The sequence below is a fragment of the Hydra vulgaris genome, chromosome 04 (assembly GCF_038396675.1).
Source record: "Hydra vulgaris chromosome 04, alternate assembly HydraT2T_AEP".
Taxonomy (NCBI): domain Eukaryota; kingdom Metazoa; phylum Cnidaria; class Hydrozoa; order Anthoathecata; family Hydridae; genus Hydra; species Hydra vulgaris.
Window position 1 is genome coordinate 5559932 of NC_088923.1, and position 17431 is coordinate 5577362.

At 28.8% G+C, this 17431-nt stretch overlaps 1 protein-coding gene across 1 annotated transcript; it reads right to left on the minus strand.

The window, feature by feature from the left end:
* Window positions 1–617: 617 nt before the first annotated feature.
* On the minus strand, window positions 618–17110 carry LOC124818582 (uncharacterized). Its single transcript, XM_065795310.1, has 3 exons — window positions 16808–17110; window positions 6371–6488; window positions 618–2253 (listed from the first exon to the last, which is right to left on the minus strand). The coding sequence occupies exons 2-3, from the start codon at window positions 6374–6376 to the stop codon at window positions 796–798; spliced, it is 1464 nt and encodes a 487-aa protein (XP_065651382.1). The 5' UTR covers window positions 6377–6488; window positions 16808–17110; the 3' UTR covers window positions 618–795.
* Between the last annotated feature and the right edge of the window lie 321 nt (window positions 17111–17431).

Here is a 17431-nt window from a genome sequence, read left to right on the forward strand (position 1 = left end):
TCATTACTGCTACTAACAATACAAATGCTTATTTGATCAAGAATTATTTTGCTAGTTTTTACCATTAATTACTTGTATGCCTTTGTTTATCTTTTATTTGCACATTATTAGAGTTTACTAATCCAGCTTAGTCTCCATATTTCCAATCTGGTTGTAAAAATATCAAAAGAATTCAGCTAATGACCACCAAAATAATAGTGTTAATTAGAAATCTTTCTTATAAAAGAAGTCTCAAAGTCTTAAAAGACCTATTTGCACTACTGGAAAGAAGACCTGAAAAGACCTATTTGCACTACTTCAAAGAAGACCCTTACAGGTGATCTAAAGCAGCAAATAATATTGAAAAACTAACCATAGACAATCATTTTGCAATAATGGGCAATCAGATAAAAGATCATTGTTTTAAATGTTTTACAAGGAAATAAAAAAGCAAAAACAAAGTGAAAACCTTTACTTCAATAGAATAGCAGTTTTATAGTATTTTCTGCCAAATGAAATAATTCAATCACCTTCAGTAACAGTTTTAAAGCAGCAATCGTTAGCTGGATAAATAGCAATCGATCATTTTGGATTTTTTTTGATCGTATGAGCCGAATAAATAGTAAATATTTTAAATAGTTTCAAAGATAAAATTATTTCTCTTAATAAAAGTGCTTTAAATAATTGTTTCTATATATTTCTATTCTTCTATATTTCTTAAAAATACTTAAAAATAAAATTTCTGTATATTTCTTAAAAATTCTCTATAAAATAAAAACTTATTAAAACAAAAGTTTTGTATATTTCTTAAAAATCCTAAAATATTGGTTTTGGATCAGTTAAATGTTTTCTTCTTGCCACCAACAAAATCATTAATAATAATGTTAGTACAATAAATGTAGATGCAAATAAACTCAAGTATTCAAATGTAAGCGCAGCACTTGAAAATGCTGTTAGCGTTCCTGCCGAAAACATTGAATTGCGTATCCCATCCACAAAAGCTTGGTTTTTTGAATTAACAAATCTAGCTAATGTGTTTGTAATAAAAACCTCTGGTATTATACATGCTCCAGCAAAATTAATCATGTACGCAATGCCAAAAATTAGTTGTAGTGGTTTAGAATTAAAGTATTTCAAAACAATGTAACCCACATTAATTATGCAAAGACCAAATAGTCCAATCAAAACCACAATAAAGGTTTTCTCTTCTGATAAAGGTATGCAGATATAAAACAATAAAATAAAAACGGAACTTATACCTGAACCAAAAATGCAAACGTTTAATTCTAAATGAGACAATTGTAAAGTCTCTATAACAAACAACGGCAACCACATTTCGAAAGTGACGAGGAAAAGCAGTATAATAAACGTACTAAACAATAACAACGAAGTATCAAAGGATGTAAACAGCAGTTTCAAAATCTTAAAAATACTTAAATGAGATAATGAACTATCTGTTTCATTACTAATTCGACGCTTTTTTGCTTTTGAAAAAATAAATGGAAGTAACATTTCATTAGATTCTTCGTTTTTATTAGAGACCAATTCAATATTTATCAAGGGTACTGGAGACTCTCCTAATAATTTGCTATGAGTAACTTGAAAACTTTCAGATTTTTTTTCTTCTTCTTCTTTTAAGTCGAATTCTTTTGATAAATCGTGAACCATTAAAAAAGAAATTAAACACATGATTAAACAAACTAAGGTCATAAATATTCCAATAAAATTGACGTTTTTTAAATGCCAACATCCAATATAAAAGTCAATTTCTAAGAAAAAAAAGTTAATACAAGGTCCTATAATAAACCCAAGGTAAAAAGCTAGTGATTGGACTGATAACTGAAAAGTTGTTTTACTAGATGGATAACTTCTAATGATCTCAGCAGTCATAACAGAATATAAACCACAGCAACCAGATATAAATCTGCCAGCAACTAAAAACCAAGGAGAAAACTGAAGGCTGTATAATAAATTTCCAACAATTAAAAAAGAGTTGCAAACAAAAAACCAAACTTTAACCTTACGAGTGCGATCAATTATTATCCCAATAATTGGAGTACTTATGGTATATGACAGTATATATATAAAAGATATTAATGTGTAAAATAATTTTGGTGATTCGGTGTTTACTAGTTCTTTTATATACAACCATAGAGTTGAAAGTGTTACGCTGTATTCCATGCCTAAAATTAAACTTTGAACTGCGAATGCAATTGTCGTATACTTTCTTTTTATTAACCAACTTTCATTTTGTTGAGAATTTTGCGAATAATCCTAGAAAATAAAACATAAAATTTGTAAAAAAATAAAAATAAAATTATTATTTACACAAATAAAAATATAAACTATATACATATGATAAAAGTAGGGTAAACATTTTGCTAACACACAGTTCAGTTTACATTATAATTCTTAAAGAGCCTAAAACATCTTTTCTATTACAAATGGAGAAGATAAATGATAAATGGAGAAGTTTTATTAATTAATTTAACGTTTATTCATGCATAGATAAATTTAGTTAAGACATATAACAATACAATTTGTAAATTATATCGACTTAATTGATAATGAAATTCAAGTTAAATGCAATAAATCAAAAATTTAAGTTATTTTACTAGGACTATCAACAATATTTATAAAGGATCGATTAACTTTTGTAATAACATGTAATTTGAATTTCAAGTAAATAATTTTCGTAGAAACTGTTTTTTATAACTATAATTAATTCTTTTTATAATCATAAAAAACAATTAATTTTCACAAAAATAACTTACACGAAATTCAAGTTATATGTTAATAATCAATCCACTATAAATATTGATGATAATCCTAGAAAGGCCGGCACGAGTAGGTATCAAGTGGGTCGATGGTTGTCTTACGAGTTTTGCCGATTAAAAAAATTAAAGTCAACAAATTTTTTAATTTGCCAAATACAGAACTTTTAAGTCCCATTTCATGTATCTAAAAAAAAGTTCCAATTTGCTGAGTGAAGGTACAAAAAGGAAATAATTTTCCGACTAATGGTGCAAATATTCATTAAGTGGGGGGAAGGAGGCCACACACACCCTTCGCGCCGACTTTAAATCCTAGTATGAATAATTTTGATTTATTTGATTTAACTTAAATTTTATTACAACTCTATAAGTCTTATAAGTCTTAGAAGTCTATAACTACAAATAATACATTAAAATACTTTGTTAGCTTGTCAGTGTACTATGCAGTTTTACTAGTTTTCCTATGGATATTCTGACAACAAAATTGTTTAAACTGACGTTTTTTTAGTAACTATGAGTTCTTCAAAATATATTATGCTTTTTACCTGATTTATTAACTTTACGATATTATTCTAATTCTCTGCTTACTTAGTAGTAATTTTTTATTTGAGTTGTAGTTGTATACATATATTATGTTACGAGTTTACTGCTTCCTCTGAATTATCAAACGATTAAAACTCTTTTTGAAAAGATATGCCTCTTTCCATCACGTAAGATCAATATTTTTAATATTTGTTGATTAATCATTTTTATACATCATTTATGTGTTTAACAAACGAAGTATTTTATGCTAGTTTTGAGCTTTACGGCTCCTTTTTTTACTTATAAATTTACTTATAAATAAGAGAAAAATCTCAACCTCACTATTAATGATAAATTACCTTGAATTGCAATTTTTTTATTGGCTGTTCTCAACTTTAATGCACATTATATATGTATATTTATATATGGATGTCTAGAAATAAACGTGTAGGCGAGTATAAATATGTATACGTGTAGATGTTCGTTTGTATGTATATTGCTACTCCACGCGCGTTAGAGATTATTTAAAGGTATTGTAATACCTTTATATGAGCTCTGAAATTGTTAGTGTCGTCCTTGAGTTGGGAAAGAATTCAGGATATTTGATTATTGTAATAAAGTACAGTTATGTTGAATGGCTTGACGTAAAGTGTAGACAATGAGATCTTATGCAAAGACACGCGTAGTGAAGGTTTCAAGCTCCCAAAAAAGTCCTTAATGATCAATTGCAATCTTAAAAATGGGTGATAGCCATACATCCACTACTTATTCTAACTTGTTATAACAGTACTAATTATTTTTACCTCTACTTTCTCTTTTTTTTTTAATGTTGATTCACCTCCCCGAGAAAACTGCAACAGTCGAGGAGGCTAGTTTAATTGTGGTTACAACTCTCTCTCAACTTAATAACTCCAAAACACGAATCTTAACAAACTATGCCGCTGCGCGGAGAAACAAGTTGATTGCGGTACTACCAAAGACGTGGTGGGAATTGAATTCGGAATCTCTTACTTACGAGTTAAGCACTCTACCATTACATCACTACCGAATTTAAGCGCGTTATAATTTTTGAGATACATTTTATGACACTATATTTAGTCAAAATATTTCTCATATTTGATAATTTTACTTTATATTAGCTTTTCTAGTTTTTATATAATGACTAGCAACTTATTATTTGATATCATTTTTATCATAAAACTCACAATATAGTAGTGCAGTGGTTTAGCGCGCTGTGTTGCAGGCAAGCAATTTAAGACTCGCATTGTGCTTGGGTTTCGTTTTTGTTTTACTTTATTTATTTGTTATTATTATTATTTTTTTGTTATTCTTGACATTATTAGATCAGTTAGCATATAAATTTTGTGCCACATACGCTAAATTATCGTGCAGATATTTTTAATTAATTTTGCTGCAAATTATTATGGTAAATTATTAATGAAGATAGTAAATACCCAGTAAACTCAGATTCGTCTAGAATAGCTAAATATTTAGTCGAAATTAGTTGAAAAATAGATAAAATGTTAGCGACTATTAACTGACCAAAAATCGACGGTTGATTTGAAGCTACATTTTAAGCATTTTAATGTATACCTTGATTTAAAGTTGATTAAAGGTTAACAATATTGACTATTATAAGTCAGTATTGCATAGGTTTAGTAAACGTTTAATAAACGTTTACATTAAGAGAATTAAAACATACAATCATATAAAAAGAAAATCACAAACCTATTAACTTATACGTTTATAAAACATTGATTAAACGTTTACAATATTGACTAACATATGTCAATTTTGTAAAAGTTTCATAGACTTTTAATAAGTGTATACGCTAAAAGGATTTAATTTTATGTAAAGTTTGGCATACGCGTTAATCCTTTTAATGCATACGTTTATTAAGCGTAGATTAAAGGTTTACAAACCTAACTTTATGCTTTTATTTTTCTGAACATTAATCTGGATTTCGTTCTTAACCGATATTTGACCAAAACTAAACAATTCGTCTAAACATTGATTTGACGTTTAATAGTGTGTGTGTTTGTTTTTTAGGGTCGGACCAAATACTGAACCTTGATGAACGTTTTTTGTGACTTTTTTCCAATCCGATGTAATATTTTCAAGAAGAATACGCTGCATTCTATTTAAAAGAAATGCTTTAATCCATTTCAAAGTATTACTTATGTTACGCTAAAACTATTGCTTTTATAGTAGTCTTATGTGAGAAACTTTGTCAAATACAGTGACAAAATCGAGAAAGAGAATGTTAACAAGAAGCTAACGTGATATATGTAGGCCAAGAAATGAAATGAAAATTGGTCTGTAGTTATTTGAAATAATATGACTGAAGATAAATTTGGTCGCTATATGAATGGCTATGATGGTTGTAAAATTTTAAAAAATTTTATGTTTTTATTTTTATTTTTGATTTAACCCAAAACAAGTTGTTATAACAAAAGTTGTTATATCTTTAATAATAAACTAATTTAATAATAAATACTATTAATAATTTACATTAATAATTAAATTAATTTGTAAATATCATCATATATTTATATATAAAATATATTTTTATATATTTTGGTAGTGATTTTTCGTATTTTTTGATTGCATCAGTATGTCTTAACTGATTCTAAGCAATATAAATATATTGATAATATGACTCATTTCATACAATCAATATATATATATTGCTTAGAAGATTCATTAATTCCCTAAATTTTGCATTCAAATTTTTTTTTCAATTTTCACAAATTTTGTTTTTTTAATTTTTTTATTTTTAATAGTTTATTATTAGTATTTTTAGTTTATTATTAGTTTTTTTTAGTTATCAAGAAGCTTCATGAAGATCTATCGGTTTTATTACAGAGCGCCGGGATGGAGCATTTAATAAGGAAGTTCTTAAGGAAAGATCTTAGGAAGCCTCTTTTCTTACCCATACCACTTATTCGGCTAGAGCCGGCATCGAACCACGATCCTCTTGGTTCTGAGCCATAACTCTAACCACTGCGCCACGACTACAATAAATAAAATTCATTTAATGAGACAATCTTACAAATTTAATAATAAACTTTTTTGAAAAATTATTATATTCTTACCATCATTATATTTTCTCATACGTTGCTAAAGGGCTTCGAGCAAAAACTTCTAGCTGTTATAATGTCTAATGTCTTTGATTCAAAACGCTTAAAAAGTTTTTGTTTTATTATCTGGTCACTAAAAAAAAAGCAAAAGATATCAATAAAAGTTTAAATTCAAAATACTTTTTTTGCTTAAAATTGTAACAAATTCATTACAAATAAAATTTACTATTGTAAACTGCTAACCAAAAACGATTAGTCAAGAGTTTGCTGAATAACAACTGTTAGTCAATAGCTTGGTTATAAAAGCAAAAAAATGTTAAAAATGCGCAGCTTGACACAAATTTTCTAATAGCTTTGTTACTATTATTAATTAGTATAAATGAGTTGAACTACTAACTTGAAATTAACAAGATTGCCGACATTGCTTCCATAAATTTGTAGCTAAAAAGCGATTCTTTAATTTAAATTTTATCAAGTACACACCTAATTAAACAGTAGTAAATGTCACAGCGTGACGTAAAAACGTTATTAAATGTTTTTCGGTATATATAGTCTAGGTATATATAATCTTAATTATATGTACCTATTAATACGGTTAATCTAGGGTATTTTTAATAAATTTTAACATAATAATAAGTTTTTAAGGTATTAGAGAAATAACTTTTAATTTTCAATTTTTAGGACCATATTCGTTATAATAGTTTTTACATATTTATCTCACAGCATGACACATTTACCTCACAAGATGTCAATATTGTTGTCAGATTCATTTATAAAACGTTTCAAAATTTTCGGTGAAATTATTTTGAGCAGCAAGTTATATTACTGGATACCTTGCTCTTGAAGAAGATTACATTTTTATTGTATTGTTATTATATTTGAAGAAATATGACATATTTCTTACGATAACTAATACTATAGGTGTTATAGATACATACAATATACATGAGCTATTTTGTCTGAAAAAACCTTTATGTTAGTGGTTGAAGTAGTACTTTGTTTATGTTTGCTTCAAGATTTGCATACAAAAAGGTAGAATTTTACTAACTTTTATTTATTTCACAAGATGACGACAGCTTAAATTGCCAGGCTGCAGGATGCAAACACGTCATTAAAGATTCTAGTGAAGCATTTGTGCTTATGGCTGACTGATATCAACTTTCTCCAAAGACAAAGCACTAAATATGAACCACTTATTGGACAAGATGCATCAAAAAAAGATAAATCAATTTTTTTTATTTAAATTGCAACTACAGAGTGCAATACTATTGTCACCCAGAAACATTGTTGGTTTTACTGATGTCATCATAGAAGACATTTTTATTGCTGGACTATCAGACATTAACATCTGCAAAGTTGTGTTTGGATAGGCATTTCTTGATCAACCTCAATCACACATACCATTGATTTTATCCAGAGAAAGAAGATGGCACTAAATGTGCTAGATTGTTGTTCAACATCAATAAGTGTCTTAACTTTCATGAAACAAAATAAGAGTATTTACGGATTGCAGTTAATAAGACTAATAATACAGCCAAACTTCTTGAAGTCTTGGAGTCTATTTACAAAATCATCTAAAGGATGGAACACCGGAGATATATAAACTGTTTCTAGAAAGTTGGAAGAAAATTAGGTCTTGAACTTCTAGGATCAATATTAGAGTCAATCAAAATGATTTGAAAAGGAATGCAACTAAAGATGCCGAGGCCAGTTGACAATGGTAAAATTGGACGCAATTAAGCGTTTACGGAAAGATCGAACAACAAAAATTCACAAATGAAAACCAATGTAAAGAGGCACTCCACCAAAAGAAACCATCATATATTTGCCCACAATGAATATGTCATGCCTCAATCACTTGTTCGTTCTACAATTCGTCATGCTATATTTGGCAGTGTATGACTACTAAAAGAGCAGATTATAATGAGTTTGTTATCCCATTCCTCTTTGTCGCACCAAAAATGTCTATAACCTATAATAGATACTGGGGCCCAGTATTAATTATAGGTTATAGGTCCAGAAAAGGGTATAAAAGTACGAGCTTAAAAGCACAATTTATACCTATAAAATATAGCTTGCCTTGTGGATAACTAAACACAGTTTCTTATACATGGTACAATTCTTCTACGCCTAGATTCACATCAACTTAACGGCAATAAAGATGAATGGGCTCAAATGATTTATATAAGTCAGATGCAAATGAATTTTTTTTTAAAGAAGCAATGACCCAACTGGGTATCATTTGTAAAGATTTTCATTAGGTTGGCATTACCCTTCACTGAGCTGTTGGCTTAGATTCTCAGACTAAAGGGACATTATATCCAGTAAAAATAATAACATGAATCTTTTTGAGTGTCCTTTGTTTGCCGTTTAAGTCTTTTGCACTTTTGTGTTAAGTTTTTTGAACTAATTGAGCTTGAATAATAGTCTAGTAATAAAAAGTTATGCTTTTAAGAAAATTTTAACGAAAAATAATCGGAAAAAACGTTTGATAGTAAGTTATTTTTAACTTAAACATAATTATTAAAATCTAAAATAAGTTTAGTGTGGGTATATCTAACCTTGATATCTAACCTTGATGTCTAACTTTGATATCTTACCTTGATATCTAACCTTGATATCTAATCTTGATATCTAACCTTGATATCTAACCTTGATATCTAACCTTGATATCTAACCTTGATATCTAACCTTGATATCTAATCTTGGTATCTGACCTTGATATATAACCTTGATGTCTAACCTTGATATCATTGATACGATTGTTATTGTTACTTGAGTCAAATTATCAGAATTATTAAAAGGATGCTTTTAAAAATTTTGATAATTTTGATAAGATATTTTTTTCTTGTCTTGTTATATAAAAGAAAGTAAAGCTGGTTTTTTACAATTCAAAGAATGCTTATTTAAACCAGAGATAAAAACTTTCTTATTCATAGTTTGGAACAGAACCTTTATATCGGAGTGAATAAAAAACAAATTAGTATCGTCATCATGCATTATGAAGGGAAATTTTGATAAAGCTTTATGCAAATTATTATTCTATAGTTAAAATAATGATGGCTCCAGCAATTATTCCTGTGAGACACGACACACTATATCATGGACTTTTGCACCGACTGTTTTCTGTTACACAGACAGCTTTGGATCTAATTATAAATCAGACTTTGAATCCCGTAAAAGTTTTTTTTGAAATTAACATACTGTGGCCAAAAAAATCAAATCCTTCAGAGAGATCAATGATTACTCTACGTGCTAAGTCACCTTTATTAAAAGAACTGAATATATAATTTACGAGTTTGATGCAAGAGAAGGTCCAGCATTACCAAAACAGTTGTTAAATACTTGACATAAAATTATTTCGTTTGTTATAATTTTTAATTCAAAGTCAGTTTTTGGAGCAAGCAACAATGCTTAGTTTTATTCTTGCTAATTTGATTAATAACAGACAACATTTTTTTAAATATCATCTTTATTCAAAAAAGCTGCTCCTCACAGTTTAGAGGATTAGCATCATTTGGACATTTATGCTATTTTTCTTATATCAATCCAATACATTTTGGAATAGTGGAAGGATGCCAGATCTGGCCAAAAAAAAAGGTAGTCTTCTTTTTTTTAATTATTTAAGGAAAAGATGTTTTTCGAAACATTTAGTCATGATCTTGTTCTTCACGATATTATTATTAATTTTATGTTGGTTATTGATTTGTTGTATAACCAAACTTTAACATCAGAAAGAGAGTTTTTTAAACCAAAACTGCCGATAGTCTGCCATACAAGGACTAGCAAACAACTTTTTAGACTCAAATGTGTTTAAATCTGTCAGATGCTTTAAAACAATTTGACTGGTAATACTATTGAATTACTGGAAGCATCGATCAATCTTTTACAGTAAGTCTTTTAAATTGCACAAATTTTTTATAAATAAGATTTTCAAGAAAATTTTCTATTTGCCTCCATTTCTCATGTGGTCTTATTTGTATTTTTGTCTTGCAATTTTAGAATTTAGAATTTTTATTCCTTTTTTAATACTCTTTGAATTATTATTTTTATTGTTATTTATTTTTATTTATTATGACAATTCCAACAGTTGAATTTAAAATTTTACATTCTTTTGAAATTATTGAATATAAGCGCGAAGGATTTTCAAAATTAATTTTCTTAGACTTTTTACTCAAAATTGCAAACACTAATCAGATGTAAACAAAATTACATCCGCGCACAATAAACTACTAATGTATGCATCATAAAAAATAAAGATTAAGAATTGAGTGGATTTTGAAAAAACTCAACTTCGAATCGTTCAAATTTTAACAGACCATTGTGATAAGTATGTCCAGGGCCGGTGCAAGATTTAAAAAAAAATCAACTTGAATATAATTTTTAGCGTCTATAATGTGTACAAGTACTAAGTTGTTTATATATTAGGGGTGCCAAATTTTATATGTTACACTATTGATTTTGTACATTTTTGCTTAGCACTTCAATAAAAAATAATTAGATCGAAGCGTAGTAGTGAGTTAATTGTTGAAAGAATAAGTTTGTGAGTTAATTGTTTATTTAAATCTTTTTTTTTTGTATGTTAAATGTTTATTGTAATTGTAAATTTACATTCAGGGGAGCTATAGTTTATTTTTTAAACTATTGGTTTTGTATGTACTTGTTCTGCGCTTCAATTAAATCTTCGGATTTTTTTTTATAGAAAACACAAATTAGATACGGAGAGAGAAGACAAAAGCAAGCAAAAACATTGAATAAATTGGTCCAAACAACAATCAGTAATAATTGCAGGCAAGATTTGATATAAGAGTGCATTTATTACTATCAAGTTAGTTAATAACCACAATAATAATAATAATAATAGTTTAAAGAGCTGATAGAATATCTTTATTTCTGCCTTAATAACCATTGTGCTCTATATTTATAATTTTTTTTTTATGTTGGATGTTGGGTTTATATTTCACCATTTTATAAATCATAGCAAACCGAAACTAAAACAACTTATACTCTAAGAGCAGAAGACGTCATGAGAAAGTTCAGTGTCAGGGTTTAAAAGCCGTTCCTGATGAAGCAGCTAATTTTTTTTCTGTATAATAAAAAGTTAATTACAAGTTAAGTTCACTATTTTTATTTAAGGTTTAGCCTTTTCTTGAAAAAATAAATTGAATACAAATACCTTAAAAAGTCTTGTTTTAAAACAAAAACTTTAGCTTTAACTCCTCACTCTTTATTGTGCAATTCCTTGGTACTCAAGGATTAGCTTTTCGTGGAACAAGTGGAACAGTTTACAAAGAAAACAATGGAAATTTTTAAAACTTGTTGAAGATATTTCAAAATTTGACACTATTTTTTTAAACATCTTCATCGGGCAACTGCTAAAGAAACTCATTACATTATTAGGCAAAAATATTCAAAATAAGTTTATAGGTTGTTCTTCCTGTAAGGTTACTGAGTTTAACTTGTGTGACCTGCAGTAAGCTTTGTGTTATTCTATAATTCTTAAATGCATTGTTGAAAAGTTGTAAAAAACAAATATTACTTGTTGTTCTGTTTGTTTATACAGTTCCGAAGTAAAGGTGAGGGAACATTTTCTTGGATTTGCTCAAGTCTTAGATACAGTATTGGACAAAACATTTGCAACCAACATCGAACAATGCTAAAAAGTGTTCCTAATTTTACATGTCTTAAAAACGAAACGAACTATACTACCACAGCAAACAGTTCAGGAGTCTGGAGTCATAGCATGCCATGACGTGAGCAATCAGCTGACAGGTGACAGCACACAGGCAGAATTTCGTTGACAAGTGCCATTTTGCAGCGGACAAAACAAGTGCAACTTTTTTGGTTTGTTTCATTTTCTTAAGTCTGGTCCGTGTCAACGTCACGGAAGTTTTTAATAATTAAAGGAAAGAAGTTTCCAGAAGTTTCCAGAAGAAGCATCTGGAAGCATCCAGTAGCATCCAGAAATATCCAGAAACATTCAGAAGCATCCAGACGCATCCAGAAGCTTCCAGAAGCATCGAAAAGAAGCATCTAGAATCTTCCAGAATAGGTTCACAGGTTCATTTTACTATATAAGAGACATGTAAATCGACATGCAATTCAGTCAGTATATGGAAGTCCATCAGTCGGCATTATCAAGACAGTTTATCGAAGTGAGTTTTATCAAAGTGTTTTATCGAAGAACATCAATACAAGAAGTGAAATACAACAAGTGTTTCATTACATCAATACAGTCCACATCCAACCAAGACGTTTTGTTTCACAGAGCGTTATTGTATCATCACAAGGTAAATGTAACACGGTAAGCCTTGAGAAGCGTGATTATTTATTTTTATTATTTTTATGAACTCAAGTGCAAAAATGGCTCCCGACAGTCTTGGATTGGAACTAAGAAAAAAATTATTGGCGATTACATAAGTGGAATGTCACAAAAAAGTATTTGTGATAAATATTGTGTGAAAAAATGGACCGTATCAAGACAATGTTCCAAATATCGTTCTACGGGGAAGTTGGCAGCAGATAACAAAGGTGGAAGACCGCGTTCCACCACTTCTAGAGAGGATTCTATGATCGTCAGATCCGTCAAGAAGGATCCATGGATACCATCAGTCGAGATACAAAAGCAATTAGAGTTGCCTGTATCGGACCGAACAATCAGACGACGTGCTGTTGAAGCCGGATTGTTTTCTCGATCCCCTGCAAAGAAACCGCTGATGAAGAAACTCACTAAAAAAACCAGAAGAAAAGACTCCTGTTTGCTACATCTCATATTGAATGGAATGTGTAGAAATGGCGAACTGTTCTGTTCAGTGATAAATTGAAGTTCAACATCATTGGAAGCGATGGCATTTGCCGTGTACGTCGACCGGCCGGAAAACGCCTCAATTTACGTTACTGCCATAAGACCGTGAAGCATGGTGGAGGCAATGTAATGGTCTGGGGGTGTTTTTCTGCTAACGGTCTAGGTCCAATACATCGAAACGATGGAATAATGGACCGTTTTATGTATAAAAATATCCTGAAAGATGTTATGTTACCTCATGCTGAATGGAATATGCCAATAAAATGGGTTTTTCAGCAAGACAACGATCCGAAAGACACTGCAAAAGTAGTCAAGCAGTGGTTTCAAGAAAACCACTTATCTGTGATGGATTGGCCGCCTCAATCTCCAGATCTCAACTCTATCAAGAACCTGTGGGAGATCGTCAACTGCAGAATTAATCGTGAAGGTATTCGTAATAAGGATCAACTGTTTGAACAAATCCAAAAGGTCTGGGCAGCGATTCCACAAAGTTTCATTGATCACCTGATCGAATCTATGCCTCGAAGATGCAAGTCTGTGATTGACAACAAAGGATTCGCCACGAAATATTGATAGCGGAATATAGCTTGGTCAACATTTTGTCAAGTTGCACTTGTTTTGTCCAGAAGGAAATCAACTTTTTTTAATACTTGTGATTAATTTATTTTATTAAATTATTTAATTCATGTACAAATAATGAACTTTGTGATGAATAAAACTTGAAGAACTTTGTCACTAAACAGTTACATAGTTATTTCTCTAAATTGGAAAAATGCAGCACTTTTATATAAAGAAACTAAACTAGCATTATTTGGTTGCACTCGTTTTGTCCGATACTGTACATCTGGGCATAAGTTGATAACTTGCTTTTTAGACGAGGTTTAAAAAAAAGAAATATCCTTACAAAATATGTGTAGCCATTTTGTTATAATGGATCAAACATGAAGGGAAAGAATGTAGACGTACAAAAAAAAGTCCTTGACGCAAACCCACGAGCACTGTTTGTTCTTTGTGAAAGCCATTCACTAAACCTTGTTGTTAATAATGCAGCACTTCCCTGCACTGAAGCTGAAAACTTTTTCATCAATATTCTGAAAATTGTTTCGGATCAACCCAAATATATATTAACAAATCATGTAATTAATCTGACTGTAAAATCTCTCAGTGAAATCCGTTGGGAGAGCAGGATAGACGCCTTTATGATATAATATGGGATAAATCCACGTTAGATTTCAAGATTAATGCTTTTAAAAAATGTACCGCTATGGTAAAGGCTAAAAAACCCACAGATTTCAAATTCCTCTCCAGTTTGGTCAGTATGGTTTGATGTCTTGTTTATGTTTAATTTAGTAAGCAAAACACTTCAGATGAAAACTGTTAATCTGCTGAGCGCTTCAAAACTAATTGAAAGTGTTGAGACTTTTTTGGAAAACATGAGGTAGAAAAATGGACTGCATTACAAATGAAATAGAACTAGACAAAAACTGACCATAGATCCAAAGCTCTCTAAAAAAGTTAACTAATAAACCTGTAAAGTCGGTAAAAAAGTCTTTTAAAGTAAATTTCTTTTTTGTAGTTTTAGACACTGCAATTAATTCTTTGTCCAGAAAGATTTGAACAGATGGAAAATCACAGCAAACATTTTGAACTTCTTTATAACATGAAAAAAATTGAAAAATATGAAACAAATGCATTTAAAAAAAGTGCAAAAACCTGCATTCCGTTTTGATAGCTAACGGCAAGAGTAACAAATGAGTGAGAAATGAGTTTTTCTAAATTAAAGGTTATTAAAAATTACGTTCTATTGACTCTTTTTCTGGACCGCCTTTGTGGATGGTTACATTAGTAACTGAACACAAGAATCCAAGTACAATTTAAACCGCTTCATTTTAAAACACTTTACAAAACTAAAGACAAAACAGTTTATTCTTGATGATTAGTTTTATTTTTTTGTCAATATATACTGTACGATAAACTGTACGATAAACTGTATGATAAACTGTACGATAAACTGTACGATAAACTGTACGATAAACTGTACGATAAACTGTACGATAAACTGTACGATAAACTGTACGATAAACGATACGATAAGTATTTGTTAGTATCTTTAATGAAAAATTTATTTTATTAAGATTACAATTTTGTAGTTAATTTTTATATAAAGTGGATAAATATTTAATAAAATATTATGTTTTTAATGTATTTTAATGGTTATAATAAATATGCGTAATTTACCAAAACACATAATATTATAATTTTATAATAAAAACAAATATATTTTTTTTTTATGTAGGGGGCGCCAAACCTGGATCTTGCATATTACAAAAAAAATCCTTAAACCAGCCCTGAGTATGTCTGGAGTTGACTCCGTATCTGTAAGGTAGCTCAAACACCAAGGTGCGCAGCATCTCCCCCTCTTTGTAATATGGTTGAAAACTCTGAGTAACGTGTTTTATTGGGATAATTTATTAGTTTTTTTAGAATAATAGGAACTGAAACTATTTGAATTCCAATTATAACTTCACAAAATAGTTGACAAAAAATATATCTAATTAAGAATATAAGAATAAAAAATAATTAAAACATAAAAGTTTTTTAAACTTAAAAGTATATTATACAACTTTTTCCAAGTTTAAAACCTATTAACTTAATAAACCTATAAAATATATTTTCTTGATGACAAATTTTTATTTATTTGAACACCGAGAAACTATAAATATTTTTTCCTATTTTATTGTTTTATAAGTAATGAGCAGCTCGGGAATTTGTACCGGATTAATTAATTGATCTGTTTTAAACAATTAAATGTAATTGATTTTGAAATAACTAAGTAATTACTGTTAATAAAAAATATGTTAATGATATTGCTGTCGCATTGCCTTCGCAAGTAGAAATCAACTGTAGAAATGGGTATATTCTGTTTATATATAAAAGCAATGATAAAATGCGTAAAATAGCAATGGAAAAAGCTAATAAGTTTTATCGCTTTAAAATTTGTTAAAGTCCGTGTTAACTTTATGTTAACGCGTCAAAAAAAAATCGGCCTAAAAGTTATATAAAAGACTCTAAACGTTTTGTTGAAATTAGAAAACGTTGCAAAAAATATTAGAAACTATAATTTTCTAAAAGGCAACTTTTTAGAAAGCTGTATACGTATTTAATACAAAATTACGCCAAAATACGCAATATTGCGTAAATAGACATTTATTAAAACTATATTATTTTATAAAATTCTATTATTATTTATTTATTCATTTATTATTATAAGCTCTTTTATATTTCACTTAAGATTTATTATTTTCATTATAAAAGGGTTTCGCTGAATGAAAATTCAGCTAAACCAAAATACTTACGGTTATTAACAATCAAGTTTTATTACAAAATTACAGTTGACCAAATGTGGTCAAACATGCCATTTTTAAATTGTTCAAAATTTAAGCAAGATTTGTAATCAAATTTTTATACTAAAATGTGCATAACCTATGTGGTATTATATACTTATTATACAATTTTCACTATTAATTATTTTATTGATTTATTTATTATATAACTTTCACAATATATCACTATTTCATCCTACTAACCTCTTTCTAATAACATATAACAACCAAATATAAAAAAGTTTGAAACTTTTACACACTTACCTACAATATAAAAACTTTGGTTTTTGCTTCATCACTAGGTCTTCTTATATTTATTTTCACATTTTCTTTTAAACAAGTAATCAAAAACTTCTTTGCTTTTTATATTAAAACTGAGTCTCGACTATTAGTAACTATTTGATTTTTTCTGATAATTATTATTATTTTTTTATTTTGATTATTTCATATTTACTTAACTTAAAAAAATATAGGATATTCTGCAGTTTATTTTCACATATCTTTAAAAATGTTTTACCAAAGTATTCTACAACTCATCTTCACATAACTTTAAAAATGTTTTACCAAGAATATTTCGCAACTCATGTTCACATAACTTCAAAAATGTTTTACCAAGAATATTTCGCAAATCATGTTCACATAACTTCAAAAATGTTTTGCCTAGAATATTTTTTAACTCATGTTCACCTTACTTTAAAAATGTTTTACCGGTGAAAATTAGGCGAAAACATTACAAGGGAGAGCAGCCACATTTATTTTAAATAATGCTAATCTGGATAAAGGATAAAATGTAGATATAATAAAATAATAAAAAGGAATAAAATAAAAATATATGAAATAAAATAATATAAAAAAAAAACAATAATAGAAATATTTAAACATTAACAA